The sequence below is a fragment of the Aristolochia californica genome, unplaced genomic scaffold (genome assembly GCF_029961685.1).
Source record: "Aristolochia californica isolate CCGP_79_NKW_82.1479 unplaced genomic scaffold, dmAriCali1.0.hap1 SCAF_5, whole genome shotgun sequence".
Classification (NCBI taxonomy): Eukaryota; Viridiplantae; Streptophyta; class Magnoliopsida; order Piperales; family Aristolochiaceae; genus Aristolochia; species Aristolochia californica.
Window position 1 is genome coordinate 6,786,889 of NW_027182214.1, and position 18,086 is coordinate 6,804,974.

Below are 18,086 nucleotides of genomic sequence, written 5' to 3' on the forward strand. Positions count from 1 at the left end.
CCGCTCGACTCGATCCTTTTCTCCAACAGGATTATTATCTTGGATTATTACTCGGTTTTTACATATTATTTGGTATAACTTCTTTATTTAGTGATGCACTATCTGAAGATTATTTTATGAGTCATTTTTGAAGATTTTCATTGTTCGGTATGTGATATTGCGCCCAAACCCATTTTAGCTACTGTTACTATGTCTCTTTGGCTGAGACATTATTATTGAAGAAGGACTTCTCAGTTGTTGATTTTTGTCAGTATTGTTTATTCTAATGAAGAAGAAATCACACAGTGGCCCCATAATATTATCTTTTGGGTAATTACCCATTACCCCCCTTAATTCGCATTTATTACTCATACCATTTGAGAGTCGGTGTCCTGTGGAGGGACACTATGATGGAAGAGTTTTATTACACTTATGAGCACTGCGTATAGACCCACTACCGACAGAAGATAGGAGTGTGCCCTACATCCAGCATGAGTTATGACTGGAGTATAGAGCGATATCATACGGCTTGGAGTGATTTTATTCTCACTTATTTGATGCCAACTGGGCCTCATGGAAGAGACCACCAGCGTGATAGGGAGTGTTGGAAGATATGGAGAACTGTCATTTTATATAAGAAGATCATATACATCGTTAGCAGTAAGTTGGGAGTTCATGTTCTCTCACCACAAGCTTGAGGGGGAGTGTTGGAAGATGGACCAAGCCCACACAACCAAGGCCCACATATCTAATGTATTGGAAGATGGGCCCAAACCCATAAGACCAACTTCGCCCACACATCCAAGAGATATAGAAGATGGGCCCAAACCCATAAGACCAAGGAAGGCCAACACATCCAAGAGATGTAGAAGATGGGCTCAAGGCCCATATACCAAGGAGAAGGCCCACATACCTATACAACGATGGCAAGACGGTAAATAAAGAGTCATCTCATAGAGATGGCATTAATGTAATTAGGTTAAGTTCTAGGGGTATTATTGTAATATTATAGCTTAATTAATCTCTAAATTGAGCTTGGGGGGAGGGTTAGGATAACAAATCCAAAACCTCTTCTTCTTCCCATTCCCAATGGGTGTCTCCCTCTTTTTCCCCATGAGCTAAATCCATGGAGTCTTGAAAATTAACAATTATAATTCCTAATTTAATTAAGGCTAATTTATAAATATACCTTCTTAGATATCATATTTCTTAATTAATTGAAATTTGAATGCGATAAAAAATTAGGAATAAATTTCTTCACTTAAACCAAACTTTCTCCATTCAAAATTCAAAAATAGAACTAGGAGGAAAAACACAAGAGATTCTGCTAGCTACAAGTCAAGTTGAAGGAAGTTGATGAAAAACTTGATTTTGTTTCATTCTAGTTTCCCATTATATTGCAGACCCCGAATCCATTTGAGAAAGAGAAAAGTTGATGTTCTTGGATTATCGAAAAGAATGATTGAGTAGATAATGAAAAATATTTCTTGGAGTTCAACTTTATTATATCACTCCAGAAGGTTCAAATCCTATATTAAGTAGCCCAAGCTGATTGGCATATAACCATATATGTAGAAAGTTTCTGTTTAGGGTATTTCCTGGAATTAACTGTTGTTTGTCGAATTGGTGGTCCAGGTGGCATGCTTAGATATCCTCCCTAGTGCCTTTGTCAGGTTCAACTACCCCAAACTACAAGTTGTTTCCACTTGCACAATTCATTGACCTCATATCTTTTGAACTTGGATCTTCATTAAAATTGAATTCAGCTATCTCCTTATCATTGGCTCTTCCTACATGAGGCGGTCTAAGGTTCTCAAATCCACCGAATTAGCCGCAAGTTCTTCTGAGATTTCATAGCATGTAACTTGGTTAACCATCCCTTCTAGAAGTTCCCACCATAATCCCACTAAACCCTTGACATCATTAAAATTACTTTTGTCATCTTTGCCTTACCTGTCCCCCTCAAACATTATTTGAGAATTATTTTTGTCATACATGCCTTACTAGTGCCCCTTAAACCATTAATGAGAATTACTTTCATCATCTATGCCTTACAAGCCCCCTTAAAACATTTAGCTACTACTCACTACAATTGTAGCCCCTTCAATGACCAATGAAGTGGCTACTCATGGAGGTGGCTCCCAACTTAACATAGTGGGAAAGAAATACTCTACAAATAGAGTAGCACTCGTCCTTAAAACGAAACTCAGGACTGATACAACATGATTAGGGGTTGATCATGTAAAAAAAATCTTCTTGTTGGAAGACACCTCAAGTGGCATTAACGTAATAACATTACCCACATCAAGGAGGTGGCACAAAGAGTAAGTAAATGCTCTTCTCATAAAAATGATACAATAGTGTAATTAAAGAAAATGATATATATCCACATGTATTTTCCTTTTGGAAGCTAGTAGCCCTAAGGGCATTGTAGTCATTGAAACCTTCCTTCATAAACTATAAATAGAGGCTCAAGGCAAGAAGTAGATCATCAAGTCTCCCCTCTTCTCTCTCAAATTTGTCCTTAGACCTTTCTCTCAAAGTCTCTCCCTTTCTCCTCTCCTTGGCCGTCCCTCTATCTCTTCACCTCTCTTCCTTCTTCTTCTCTTTTTCTTCTCCTCTTCTTCTTCCTCTCCTCTCTCTCACCGTCTACTCGAGGACCTTATCTTGGGATCCTAAATCCAACATGGTATCAGAGCAATGGGTTTAGGATCTCAACACTAAGGTGGTGATTAACCAAGTTCTATCAAGCTTCATGTATTGTTGTTGATGAAGATTCTCCTCAAGAAAACCAACCTATCGTATGTAAGGGGCTTACATGTTGTAGGAAGATATGATGTAATTAGGATATCATTTATGTAATTAGTTTATGTTTCTTGTGTCTTCTTCACTCTTATTAGGGTGACTGACATAATTATAATATTATATTTTTATCAGTTATAGATAGAGCTTAAGGGGAAGAGTTTGGACACATGTCAAGAACCCCATTCTTCCTCCTCTCTTATCCCTAATGTGTGTTCTTCTTCTTTCTCAATGGAGTCCTGAAAAATCAACATGGTACCAAAACATTGATTTTCAGGATTCGTAGCTATGGTCTTTTAGAATTCCAATCTTTCTATCTACTTGGAGCTATGGTCTTTTAGAATTTCAATCTGTAGTATAAATCTATCAATTCCTCACATAAGCTCATATGTGCAAAGGCAACTGGAAAGTCTAGGTGCACAACGTGTAGGCCTTGAAGACATGCTTAAAGAGATGAAAATTAAGGTGAGAAGTTATAGCTTATAGAGCCAAATTTTATGCATTACTTGCTCTCTTCTGGAGGTGTAATCTATCTGCGAACCACTCTTATTCTGAGTGTTATTGAATATGCTTTTAGTTTGTAATTAGTACATTGTCATGATTGCTTGTGAATATTTTTTTTCACAAATGTATTTACATTTTTTATGTTTTTATGAGAGTCATAGGTTCGTGTTATTATTGCTTGTTGTCCTTAGGAGCTTTATCTCTCTATTAAATTCCTCATTTTATTTAAAAATAAAACATTGTAAATTAAAGGAGTTATGCTTGGAAACAGTTACCTAGAATGGACATTCTCTTTTATTCAAGGAAAAAACAACACAAAAGTTGTTTCTTCCTTGGTAGCTTCTGAGGATCTTTTATTGGACTTTCTTGAATAACTCTTCGAGAGGAGTCTTTTTAATTCAAACCATGATCCCAAGGAAATTTTTAGAAGTAAATATCTCGAGATTTAAATCTGAAGACATTTTTTTATGACATTGATGACAAATATGGATATTATTAGCTTTATGTGCAGCTGGTTCAGAGGTTCTATCCTGGATCCTATGTTTTTGCCTTCCCTACAAAACTTGGATAGGCCCAATTCATGTGTTTAACAGGTCACATGTTATGATTGTGCATGGTTCCATTGGAACAACTGAGTCAATGATTGTTCAGATTTATTTCTAAAACAACCTTAACCCTGTAATAGCTTGATTTTGGTTCATGGAAGTTGTTCATATGAAAATTTTACTAGAATAATAATGGGATTTTCTCTCTGATGAGTTATATAGTGTGATGATTTTTTAGTATTTCGTTGAAGATTCCTCAAGAATGTACAAATTTGCTAGTTTTTCAAAATCACTTATTTTTATCAATGGTTACATGGAGGGGTTCTTATGTGAGGTCTTGGGTTTAAAAGTATCACTAGGGATATAGGATTGTAGTTTATGTGTATAATCAATATTAATTAAAAAAAAACTTCTTTGGAGTTGTGAAGTGCAATTTCTGCTTGATCTTGGGTGAAGCATCAAATCATTTCCTTTGAATAGTTCTTGGATTTAATTGTTTTTTGTTTGCTCGTTGGAGCTATTGGGTAGTGAGCTGGATTTCTAGTTTGCTTAACCACAAGAAGTATATACATTTCTTTGTTCTTGATGCTTACTTTTCAATCATTGGATTATATATTACCAAAACTGATGACAACTACCGGGTCAATTGAGGATCTTTTTAAGGAAATTACTAAATATGATGGTATTCAAGAAGAATGATTACCTCCTTCAACTTGAAATGTTCATCCAAAAATAGTTGGTGATGATAAGTATTATCCCTATTTCAAGGTACCCTTTACACGAAATATTATTTTTGTTTATTCATTTTAAAGAATAATTATATTAACTTTCAATATGCAAATTTCATAATTCCATTGGAGCAATTGATGGGTTATCAGATTGCTTTGACGAAGAGATTGAAGGAGAGGAACAATTAGAAGTTGTTGGGGATGATATAACATTTGGACAAAACCAAGAAGAAGATGAAGACGATTTGTAGGAGCTAATTGACCACCTACAGTCTCAAAATCAAGGAGAAAAAGGAGAAATGAACAAACTAAATTAGTTAACCATTTTCGTAACGATATAATAGCTCAAATGTGGAAGAATTATGAAGAGTACAATAGTTGATTTAACATGACCAATTTATTTTTATATAAAAAAAAGTTTTAAAATTTGTATTTGACATTTTATTTTATTGAAATTTTTCGAATAAGTATGGTAATGTGAGAGATTAATTATTCACGTCATTTATTTCCCTTGAAAAGGCACTAACAAATCTATTTATTTTTTCTTGAAAAAAAATAAATTTTCCATTTTATTTCCTAGTAAGGCACTAATAGGTTTTTATCTGAAGGTTTCTTAGAAATGTGTATCCTATGAAAAACATTTCTAGCTTTTTTAGGATATAGATGTCTAACCAAGAGCACTAATGGGGCCTAAGTAGATATGTGTTTCCGAGAAACATTAAGACAATGGTCTCTCCAAACGTATTTCTACCTTGAAATATTTTTTAATTTTCTCATCACCTAAAGTGGTGATGAGAAAATATATGCAAAAATCAATCAAACTAATGTTAAAAAAAATTGATGTAGTGAAATAACTACCTTCAGTTCAACCCGGGTGAACTTGATTTGACCGCCATTGACCTAGTATGATATCATCCAAACTTTAAAATAAAATAAAATAAAAATTGACCAGGTAAGCTCTCTTCCTATTATCTAGTTTTAAGTACTAGGGAGGTGAAGGCTAGGGGTGGCATCAAGCCAAGCCAAGCTCGAACCTGCATATGTTCGAGCTTGGCTTGATCTGAATACTTTGAACTCGAGCTCAGCCTCGAGCCTAAAATTGGAATCGAGCTCCAACCAACATTTAAAAATATAAAAAATATAAAAAAAATATTGTGATGAACTTAGTACCATTGAGTTGCAAGCTATTGTAGAATGTGTCCAAGAGTTTGCAATGGAGCATACTAATGTATTGTTACCAACTTAATAGACCTAAAAGAAAGAGCAAACACCTCCACCAATAGTGTTTATTCCATTGGTAAACAACAAAATTAGATGTTGAGGGATAAAAAAGGGTTGAACGATTGATCGTATTTGAGGTAAACAAGAACAACTATCAACTAACTAAAGAGGGAATTGACGACACCTATTAGAGTAAAGGGTATTTTCATAAAAAAAAATTATGCTAACAAGTTGGCTCACGAACTAATAAGTCGAGCTTGAAAAATCTCGAGTTTGGCTGGTTATACTTAATGAGCCTTATTTCTAGTTTGAGCTCGAGCCAAGCTCAAGAAAAACTGAATTGAACCGAGATTTTTTCAAGCCAAGCTCGAACAGTTTCTGAGTCAATTTGGCTTGGTGCCACCCCTAAGTGGAGTGTTGCCCCACCTCTTCTGGTTTTCTTTGACTATTAGAAAATAACTAATCAAAACCGCCTTTTTAATCTGAAAGTTTTTGAAATGGCGAGATATAAAATGCTTATGTGCTAGAAGTTCTACTTAGAAGCATCAAAATCATGTCTTGAATATACAAAAAAAACATAGATAAGAAAACTAGCTAACAACAATTAATATATATCTCATTTTCCCTATTATCCAATGCATAAAGAATTCCAAAAAGAATAAGTGGAATAAAGGGTAGTAAAGCAGCAAAAATGAGTTTTTTTCATAGTCATGCAACTCTAGTGATGAGGACTCCAAAGAGGGGGAGGTATATTAGAAATTTATTAATAATATATTATAATAGATTTAATTTTTATAAGATATTTTTTATTTTATTTTTATTAATAAGTTAAGAAAGATTTTAAATTGTTTGAATTAATAATTATTAAAAATAATAATTATATTTATTTATTAAAGTAAATATATCAAAATAAAATACTTTACCAATTTTATTTTTATAATGCCCAAATGCTTAATCAACTTGTTACTTTTTAATATCAAAATTCTCTCTTAAAATATTAATTAAATGCAATATTAAAAACCATAAATTTATTTTTTTAAAAGTGGGTATTTTACTATACAAAATTACTTTTATAGATTTAATTTTATAACATAGTTTTATTTAAATAAACTAAAATATATTTTAACAATTTTAAATTAATAAATAACCCAAAAAATATTTTTTTAATAAAATAAATAAAATTAAAATGATTAAAAAATTCTAATTTTTATAATATCCAAATGTTAATCAAAATTTTACTTTAAAATAACTAATTCCTCATTTTAAAAATAGTCATTAAAAATAAGGAATTTATAAAAAATAAAAATAATTTAACGAATCCTTATTTTTATAATTTCAAAATTTTACTTTAAAATATCTAAATTCTCACTCTTAAAATAGTTATTAAAAATAAGGAATTTATCAAATAAAAAGGGTATTTAATTATATAAAATTAATTTAATAGATTTAAATTTTATTTTAGATTGTTTGATTTGTTTAAAATAAAATAATTTTAACACGTTTTAAATTAATAAATAATTTTAACAAGTTTTTAATTTATTAATAATTTTTAAAAATAATTATTTATTTAACTTAATTTATCAATATAAATGATAAAAATTACTTAATTATATAATATCCGTATTGTTAATTTTTTAATACCTTCTCTGCCCTCTGTTGGCAAAACATCAAATCAAATAGAAAACTACCAATTTCGTTCACATATTTTAACATCAAATAGGAAACTACCGAAGCTGGTGATCAATTAGGAAAGCAGGGTTTCTTAGATTTTTATCAGACAAAGAAATGAAATAAACGGTAATTTTTTTTTTGCGTCTTTATGAAGGAATCAGTTCTGCTATGTTGTTTCTTATGAAAAAATTTAGAGCGAGAGCAGAGAAAGAGAAGCGAGAGAGAAGCCATGGGAAAGAGGAAGCCAGAGATGAAGAAGATTGAGAATCGTCAAGCTCTGCAAGTCACCTTCTCGAAGCGGAAGAAAGGACTGTTCAAGAAAGCTGATCAACTCCCCATTCTAACCGGCACTTCAGTCCTCGTTGTTGCCTTCTCTCCCGCCGGTAGGCCCTTTGTTTTCGGAGACGAGGGTTTGATGCAACACTACTTCGAAGGCGAGACGAACTTCCCAAAGGCAGTGGAAGACGAAGAGCATTTGTCCTTGGACAACATCAACTTGGAGCAATGCAGCGGTGATGAGCTCGAGCTTTTGGTCGCCAATCTGGAAGAGGAAGAAGCCAATATACTGGAGCTCGGACTAATTGAATGCGACAAAGCAGGCCTCTGGGCATCAATTGACATTCCCGACGTTGGAGGATACACCTGCTGCTGTAATTGACGGAGTGGAGGCTACACAACTGCATGACGATCTTGAGATATTTCTTATGGAGACCGAAGAAGAAGGAAATACCTCGTCCGAGATTTCATCGGCATCGGAATATTTCTTTAATGATTTGCCCCCACTGGATGCCTCCGACTACTAGGCTTCTATGCCTGATCCTAGGGTTGGGTTTTTTTAATTTTTGTACTATTTGATTGCTCACCATTTCTGGGTTCTCACACTGTGTTATGGTCCTGGGTTAAGTACCTATGTCTTCCGCTCCTAACAGGCCGGTCTTTTGGGTAGTATTGGCTAAGTGCTTAACGTTTGGTATCAGAGCAGGCGCTACGTCCTGACTTCGAGTCCCAGTGGCCGCGTGCGCAGGTGGACCGCAAGCCCCTGGCGTGACCCCTGACCCGGTCGCGTTGCTGTGTTAATGCCGCCGTGGTCGTTGGCTCGGGCGGGCGAGGTGTGATGTTATGGTCCTGGGTTAAGTACCTATGTCTTCCGCTCCTAACAGGCCGGTCTTTTGGGTAGTATTAGCTAGGTGCTTAACACACTGTATTTCTGTGTTTGACACATTTGGTTTTTTATTCTGTAGAGAGATGATTATACCTTATTCTAATTAATTACTTGACTCTCAAAACTCTCTTTTGGATTGAATAATAATTCTTGCTCAGTTTACTTCTTTACCGTATTTACTTCATGGCGGCTTGTGTATTGGTTTCTGTGAATCTCTTGCCCATCTCGAGACTGGAAGAGATGTAAATTAGTTTTATATTTTTCTTAAATCAAAGGTAGTAGACGATTATTAACCCTTCAATTCTGCTTCTAGGATTGAATGATTACTTGGGTTCTAGTCATTTTGATATGGATTTGGATCCGTTCTTAACATGGTATTAGAGTGGCGAGTTTGTTTTGTTGGACTTAGTTTGTTCCATGTTCAGTTTTTACCTTATTTATGTTGCCTTTGTGTTAGGGTTGTTGTCTATCTGTTTAGACAGGGTTGTGAGGGGCTTTTCATGTAAATTATCCCATATTTCCAAATTCTAGGAGAAATCCAGTGATGATTAATTGGGAAATGACATCCTAATCTTGGCTAGTCATTTTGTGATGGACTTGAACCCTTATTATATTATTTTTGGGATAAATTGCGTTGTCGCTAGGAGGAATACTAAATGTAGTATTCATTAAAATAAATCCAACACTAGCAAATAAGAAGTCACTTGCTGGAGGATTTTTTTGGTTTGTCTCTTTTCATTTTATATGTTATTGAATGCTTAGGTGTGTGTAGTTTCACTTTCAAAATAATTTCCTATCATTGAAAGCAAAATATGTTTTGCTTTCTTCACTCTTTATTACTAAAACCAAAAAAAGAGTAGGATGGCAATTTTTTTTGTTCACTTCAAAGGTAGAAAAGGTTGTTTTAAAAGTTTATTCACAGTGCTTGCACTTGGTGGTCTGTTCTAATGATTAGTGAAGTATTTTTTTAGGAGTTTTATTTTTTTGAAGTATTTGTGTTGGGCATTCAAATACTCAATTCGAAGAGTATCCGAACACTTGGATATCACATCTTTGTTTCCTTTTATGGGCTTTTGTCAACAACATATTTGCATGAACTAAATATGTTGTTGTCTTTGACCTCTGCAGTATTGATAAAAAGCTCTCTCAAAATACAACCAAATACAACCATTGTGTTGAGGAAATGCAATATAGTAAATCTTGCTGTTAGAAAGCTTATTATCTGTATTATGAGTCATATATGCCCTATTTCTAACTGCTGTCGAAAGTTATTTAGGTAAGGGATTATACATTTAACCTGAGTTCTGAGTCACCCCTTCTGGAGGTTTCAAGTCTGCAATGGTGTTCTCCATGCAGATGGATTGATTTTGATTTTTCAAGTGTTTTAAAATTCTTTTTCATTTCTATCTAAGAATGCATGTTTGAGTTTTTTTTTCTTTTCTTTTTCAAAATTTATAATGCATATCTGGTAAAAAAATTCACGTTCACTTTTTTTTAATGCAACTACGTTCACTTGTTGTCTAGCGAACCTACATTCACTTGTTATTTCTACTAACGTATTGTCATTTCCCAGGTTTACTAGCAGAAGTTATTTTGACTAGCTATTCAGTGAAGGAATCAGATTTGGAGAGATTTTGATAATTTTACACTCTGTTAGTGGATATTTACTTCATTTAACTCCAGCAAAGATGAGTTTTGTTTTCCGAGGGACTAGAGCAGACCTAGAGCAGACCTAGAGAGTGGATTCATCCCAGAAAGGCGTGCTGTGGTACATTCTTGAAGTGATCAATTTTTGTTGATGAGTTCTTTTTTGTATATTTTGCACATGTAAGCTCATTTTGTATATTTTGCACATGTAATCTCCCCTTTATATCTCTTAACTCTAATCCTTGCTGAATCTGATTATTCCAGCAGTTCTGTTTCTGTTCATGATACTGAACTAACATCAGATGTCACCAAACTTTCTGGTATTCCTAGACTTTAATTAGTATTTTGTCTATAGGAACTGCTTTGCCTGCTAAGAAGATAATGCATCATTTTATATTATCTTCTAAGAAGATACATTTCTTTCTTTTTTGTAGCTTTGGTTGGTTTTGGGTGTTTTTCTTATGGCCACAAGCCTCAAGATGTATGCAACTTGTCAACAACTTCAAGCCTAGGCCCAGGCTCATGCGGCAGCAACCAGTGGCCTGCTTGGTCACACCGAGTTACGGTTTCAAATGCCACCTTCTATTGCTTTTGCAAAGAGAGGAAGATTGCAGGGCCTCAGACTCCAACTTGCACTGCTTGATCATGAATTTGATGACTTGGGTATGAAAATGTGTAGTTATGCAAGGATGCATTTGTTCTGCATCATAAATGTTTTAAGAGATTTGGTGGAGAACTAGTGGCTATTACTTATTAGAAGTTTATGTTAGTTCATATCAGTTAATTGGAGGTATTTGGAGGCCTATATGGTTGAATTGCATCATTTACTTCATTGCAGATTACGATGCTCTGAGAGCACTTGACAGTGATAATTCTCCTGGTGCTCCCTCAATGAGTGAGGAGGAGATTAATGCTCTTCCAGTTCACAAATACAAAATTCAGTCTAATCAGTCATCAAGTCCACAAAAGTAAGTTTCAAGTTCTTCAGTTATGGTCTTATGTTTGCTATATCAGTCTGTAATAATAAGTATTAAAATGTTGTTTATTTATATTTGATTGATCAGTCTATTGGTCTCTTCATGTTCTCTGTTCATGACCTTGGGTGTGCTTTATTTGGTTTTCGACTAACAATGGAGAGCCATTTTTTTTCTTCATGGATGAGATGCTCTGATAAATTTTGAGGAGGTACTAATGCAATATCTTTCTCTTCTACAGTGAGGGATGATCGCTTCAGCAGGCTTCTTCTTCTGCATCCATGACAGAGGTATCGTTTCTTCTTTATTGAGATGGGAGAGCCTTATGTACACAAATATCTATTATTTTAGTAATGTGGAAATTCTTACTGGTTTCCTTTTTCTTTTCTTTTTTTCTTCTTCTTTATTATGGCACATTGTCTTGCTTTTCGGTTTCTATTTGTTGGCTATGTCAACATGGTCATATTCCCTGCATTTGGCTCTTATTAAGGTCACTTGGTGAATGTTCCTATCGATATTTTTGTTCACACTTGGTGACTAAGACTATTCTTTCATATCTATAAGTGGATCTTCATGTACTGCCCAGGGTGATTGTCTCTCATGATTATGTCAACATCATCATGTGATACCTCATCTTGGGGTGTGATTAAAAGGATACAGATCCAGGATAATATAGGAAGTTGTATTATCTGTACAGATGGATGGTTGGAAAAGTCAGTTAAATTTTTAATTTTCTTTGGTGGCAACTCCACTGTTAAATGATTGATAAACTCTTAAAAACATTTTGATATCGTGTGGTCAGTGGTCCCTCTTGCCATTTTTTACCTTGGTGGTTTAAAGTCTTTTTATTGAGATGACATGCACAAATCTTAGGGAACTTGTTGCCTTGGGCATTCCAAGCTCCTGTCTATTTGTTCACTCTTCGATAGGTTTTTAATACTGCTTCCCTGTTCAAATGTATTTTCGCTCGCTATTCCTCTCAGTGGTCCCAATCAACAAAGCAGGGGAAGTTGAAATTTCAATGGTGCAGCTAGGGTACAAGACCTATAGGCAATAGGGGAAACATGCTGCCTTAGGACTATAGCACTCGTGTCTTAATACTTGAGAGACTTCTGGTGCATTAGCCCAAGTATCAATGAGGCACAAAAAATCCCTCTCATCCATATGGTTCCTTATGTTTCTTCATCTCAGTACTTTTTGTTGTTGTTTATTTCTTTTATGCAGAGAAGACAGGACTCATCTAAGTTGGATGGGAGTACCAAAAATCCCGATGATGAGCTCACTTGTAGTGTTTGCTTGGAACAAGTCAATGTTGGAGAGCTGATTCGTAGTCTTCCATGCCTGCATCAGATTTTTCTAAAACTAGAACCAATTAGCTTTTTGGCTTAATGAAAATTTGTGTGGATGCCTATTTACATAGTTGCTTAAGTGTTCCACTGGATTTTTTGATTGGTTATTTAACTTCTACTGTCAAATGTGTTTCAGTTTCATGCAAACTACATTGATTCGTGGTTGCGCCAACAGGGAACCTGCCCAGTCTGCAAATTCAAAGCAGCATCTGGGTGGCAGGAAAATTTAGAGAGCGGAGTAGCAGGCTCATACATGGTTTAGTTCTTGTTTGCAACAAACTGTTCACTCTCAGACATTAGTCATATGTGTTGGAGAACCTTTTGGTTGGTTGGAAGTAGTCAGTAACTACATGAAACCAAAGCATTTAAATACATGGATAGAGTTGTAGATTGACACAAATATGTAAAATTCCTTTTTCAACATCAACATGATTGACCTGAATTTTATACGCAATCCTATTTTCTACAAGAAACGGAGTTGCATGCTCAAAGGGTTCAAGAGAAGCAAGCTTTGAGTCGTTAAGTAGCAGTTCATGGAACTGCTTCACTCAATTTCCATTTATTGCTACTGTGATGCATGTCTTTGTTGACATGGTTCGGAAGCTACGAGAGACCATAATTCAGTACAAAGGAAGCGGATGAGAGTATGACTTTTCCATAAAATAATTTTGGCAATTGCTCAACAAGTAGTCCCACTTCAAGTAGGACTTCATAGGCATTACAATTCCTTTATTTTCTGCAACAAAGGCAAAAACTCTTCCGACTAAGTAGAATATTGATCCAAGTTCAGAAATTAATTCATATTTTTTTCTCAACAACTACTACTACAGAACAATCATTGTGACATGTGCCATGTTTCCTTTTCCTCCCTTCTCCTTGTCAATGAGTTCTTTATCTTTTGCATTGTCATCTAAAAAAATTAAGGTTCACCCTCTAGGAATTCCCTTGAGGTCATATATGGTCCAACTTATTTGTCAAGTTTTATAGTTGTATTGTTACAGTCTTCCCTAAATTTCAGAAAAAAAACCACTTTGTCATTGTTTTTCCTCTAATATTTCTTCAATTTATCATTTTTCATCACTTTTGAAGTAATAGTTAGACCCACTACCTACAAAGTATAGGAGTCTACCCAACATCTAACGTGAGTCAAATCCTTTTACACTTCAGCCAAGAGGTGGTTTTCTGAGCTACCCTTAAAAATTTTGTATTTTTTATGCCTAAAATTAGGCCTTTTTCGCCTTTGAGTTTGAGGAATTTTCATTTTTAGATTATGACCGTTGTGACTGGTGTATGGAGTTTTGTCGTACATCTAGGAGTGAATTTTTTCTCCCATATTTGTTTTATCCTAGTTGGGTTCTATGTCCTTTTATCCCCAACATGTGGGAAAGAATTAAAAGAAAAAGTAAAAAAAAAAGAGGTATTTTATTTTATGTGACAAGGATCATCAAGTAAGGTAGAACGAAAAATGAAGATTTTGCATCTGTGAAGAATTTTTTTTTTTAGTCAAAGAAGAACGAAGACCAAATTTGTTTTTCCTTGCAAATTGAAGTTATAAACTTCAACTTGAGGGAGATTGCTGAAGAGCAGGTATGGAAACATGACTCTCGTAGAAAGAAGTCTCACATAGCATTTATTAATATGGTGGAGTCTAATTGTCGTCTCATGGGAGGAATTCTCACAGAAGTGTTTCTATTTAAAGGAGTTTTAGCTATTTTAATCTTTTATTTATGTTACAATTGTTTAATTATTCTAGGATTTATCCTTAGGAGTTAGACTTAGGGTGTAACTAGGACATGGGTAATTTTATTGTAATTTGAGTCTACTATAAATAGATGTTCATCATACTTAGTTAATCAATAAAGTGAGTGAATTATTTTATTCTCCATAAATTCAACAATCCAAACCCTATTTAAAAAATCGGGTTTTGCAAAAAAAATGTTTAACTTTAATTTCACTATTAGTAGGGGATACTAACTCTTCGAGAGGAGTCTTTTTAATTCAAACCATGATCCCAAGGAAATTTTTAGAAGCAAAGATCTCAAGCTTTAAATATGAAGACAATTTTTTCTGGCACTGATGACAAACATGGATATTATTAGCTTTTTGTTTATGTGTAGCTGGTTCAGTGGTTCTATCCTGGCTCCTATGTTTTTACCTTCCTTACAGAAACTTGGATAGGCCCAATTCATGTGTTTAACAAGTCACATTGTTATGATTGTGCATGGTTCCATGGGAACCACTAAGCCAATGACTTTTCAGTTTTATTTCCATGACAACCTTAACCCTATAATAGCTTGATTTTATTCGTGGAAGTTGTTCATTTGAAAATTTCACTAGAAGTTTAATAACAGGTCTTTCTCTTTAATAATAGGTCTATAATAGCTTGATTTTGTTCGTGGAAGTTGTTCATTTGAAAATTTCACTAGAAGTTTAATAATGGGTCTTTCTCTTTGATGAGTTATACTGTGTGATGCTTTTTAATTATCTCGTTGAAGGGTTGTCAAGAATGTACAAGTTTGCTAGTTTTCCAAAATCACTTATTTGTATCAATGGTTACATGGAGAGTTTCTTATGTGAGGTCTTGGGTTCAAAAGTATCACTAAGGATATAGGGTTGTAGTTTACTTATATAATCAATATTTATTAAAAAAACTGCTTTGGATTTTGTGAACTGCAATTTCTGCTTATTCTTGGGTGAAGCACAATATCTTTTCCTTTGAATAGTTTTGGGATTTTATTGCTTTTAGTTTGCTCGTTGGAGCTATTGGACAATGAGCTAGGTTTCTAGTCTGCTTAACCACATCATGGTGTTTATTTCTCAATCAGCGGGTGATATATTACCAAAACTGATGACAACTACTGGGTCACATCAGGATCTTTTTAAGAAGGAGATTACTAAGTATGATGGTATATGTGAAGAATGATTACATATGTCCTCCTTCAACTAGAAATATTCATCCAAAAATAGCAGATGATGATAAGTATTAACCAAGCTTTACATGAACTATTATTTATGTGTTTATTCATTTAAAAGAACAAATATATTAACTTTCAATATGCAAATTTCAAAATAGCATTGAAGCAATTGATGGGTTATGAGATTGCAATGATGAAGGGATTGAGGAAGAGGATCCAGTAGAACTTGTTGGGAATGATATAGTATTTGGACAAAATCAAGAAAAAGATGAAGATGATTTGCAGAAGCTAATTAACAATCTACAATCTCAATATCAGGGAGAAGAAGGAAAAATGAATAAACTGAATTAGCTAATCATTTTCTGTAACAATATAGCAGCTCATACGTGGGATAATTATGTTGAGTACAATAGTTGATTTAACATGACCAATTTGTTTTTAAATAAAAAAGTTTTTAAATTTTGTATTTGACATTTTTATTTTACTAAAAATTTATTGGATAAATATGGTAATGTGTGAGATTATTTATTAACTCTCATTTATTTTCCTGGAAAAGGCACTAACGTATCTATTTAATTTTTCTTCATTTTTTTTTAAAAAAATCCATTTTATTTCCTAATAAGGCACTAAATAGGTTTTTATCTTAAGGTTTTTTTGGAAATTTATATCCTAGGAAAAGCTAGAAATGTTTTTCCTATGATATAAATTTTCAACCAGGGGCACTAATAGGGCCTAATAAGATTTCATACTAAAGGTTTCAAGGAAATTTATATCCTAGGAAAAAAACTTTTCTGGCTTTTTTAGGATATAAAATATCGAGATATAAAATGCTTAAGTGTTAGAAGTTCCGCTTAGAAGCATCAAAATCATATCTTGAATATACAAGGAAAAGTTAGATAAGAAAACTAGCTAACAACAATTAGGAAAGATCCTATTTTCCCTATTATCCAATCCAAAGAAAATTCCAAAAAATATAAGTGGAATAAAGGCAAGTAAGGCAAGCAAAAAGAGCTTTCTTCATAGACATGCAACTCCAATGACTAGGACTTTGGGGAGGTTGGGAGGGCATTTTGAAAGTGAATTACCTAGTGAAAGTAAAAGTGAAACTGAATTACTTTTTTTTGTGTTAGTGTGCACAAAAGGAAAATATAGTGAAAAGTATATAAGAAATTTATTAATAACATACTCTAATAGATTTAACTTTTATAAAATATTTTTTATTTAATTTTTCTATTAATAAGTTAAGAAATAATTTAACTTGTTAAAATTTATAAATAATTAATAAAATAAAATAAATATATATTTTTAATTATACATAAATTAAATATTTAATTAATTTTACCTTTATAATACCCAAATGCTCAATCAAATTGTTACTTTTAATATCTAAATTCTCACTCTTAAAATATTGATTAAATATAAAATTAAAAACCATAAGTTTATGTAAATAAAAAAGAGGGCATTTTATTTTATTTTTAAATAATTTTATAGATTTAATTTTATAAGAATGTTTTATTTAACTAAAATAAAATATATTTTAACTTGTTTTAAATTAATAAATAATTAAAAATAATAGCATTAAAGAATACGGAGAGTTCTTTATAGAGTACAAAGGCGGGAGCGAGGAAGGGCCATTGGCTCGTGCACAAAGATCAAATTAAAGATTTTGTACTTGTACATTTTTTATGGAAGGAATGATGATAATTGCATTGTTGTGACATGCATTGAGTTTATGCATCCTTTAATCAAAAGTATTACTATTACAACCCAAACATAATTAAAACCACCTCTCTTGTGTATTATTATCCTCATTTTATCAACAAGGTAAAGGAAATAATGGCTAATTTATAGTCAAATAAGGGTTTCAAAACTGAAAGACAACTCATTTCAAGCCTCGACTTCGTAGATTTTTATAATACAAAAGAAATGAAATAAATCGTAATTTTTTTGCGTTTTTATAAAAAATCAGTTGATCTACTATGTTATTTCTTAAAAGAAATTTAGAGCGAGAGCCAAGAAAGAGAAACGAAAGAGAAGCCATGCGAAAGAGTAAGCTAAAGATGAAGAAGATTGAGAATCAACAAGCTCTGCAAGTCACCTTCTCGAAGCGGAAGAAGGGACAATTCAAAAAAGCTGAGGAACTCTCCGTTCTAATCGGCTTCTAACTAGCGCTCCAGTTCTCGTCGTTGCCTGATTTCAGCTACAATTTCCATGACAAAGAAGTGTTGGGACTTGGGTCACTGTTGCGTGGATTATTGTATAGTAGAATACTCATTATGAGTTCATTTTCCCTATTATCCAATCCATAAATAATTCCAAAAAGTATAAGTGGAATAAAGGCTAGTAAGGCAAGCAAAATAAGATTTTTTCACAGTCCAGCAACTCTCTAGTGATGAGGACTCTATAGTGCACATTGAAATTGAATTACCTAGTGAAAGTGAATTACTTTTATCAGTTAGTGTGCGCAATGAAAAGTATAGTGGAAAGTATTTTTTGTTGATAGTGTATAGTAAAAAATATAGTGGAAAGTATATAAGAAATTTATTAATAAAATATTCTAATAGATTTAACTTTTATAAGATATTTTTT

The 18,086-nt window shown here is 33.4% G+C and overlaps 1 protein-coding gene and 1 pseudogene across 1 annotated transcript; both read left to right on the forward strand.

The window, feature by feature from the left end:
* The first annotated feature begins 7,679 nt into the window (after positions 1 to 7,679).
* On the forward strand, positions 7,680 to 8,527 carry LOC137965198 (MADS-box protein AGL24-like). Its single transcript, XM_068811566.1, has 2 exons — positions 7,680 to 8,100; positions 8,475 to 8,527. The coding sequence occupies exons 1-2, from the start codon at positions 7,680 to 7,682 to the stop codon at positions 8,525 to 8,527; spliced, it is 474 nt and encodes a 157-aa protein (XP_068667667.1).
* Positions 8,528 to 10,300: 1,773 nt separating this feature from the next.
* On the forward strand, positions 10,301 to 12,844 carry LOC137965047 (E3 ubiquitin-protein ligase SDIR1-like; annotated as a pseudogene).
* Positions 12,845 to 18,086: the final 5,242 nt, after the last annotated feature.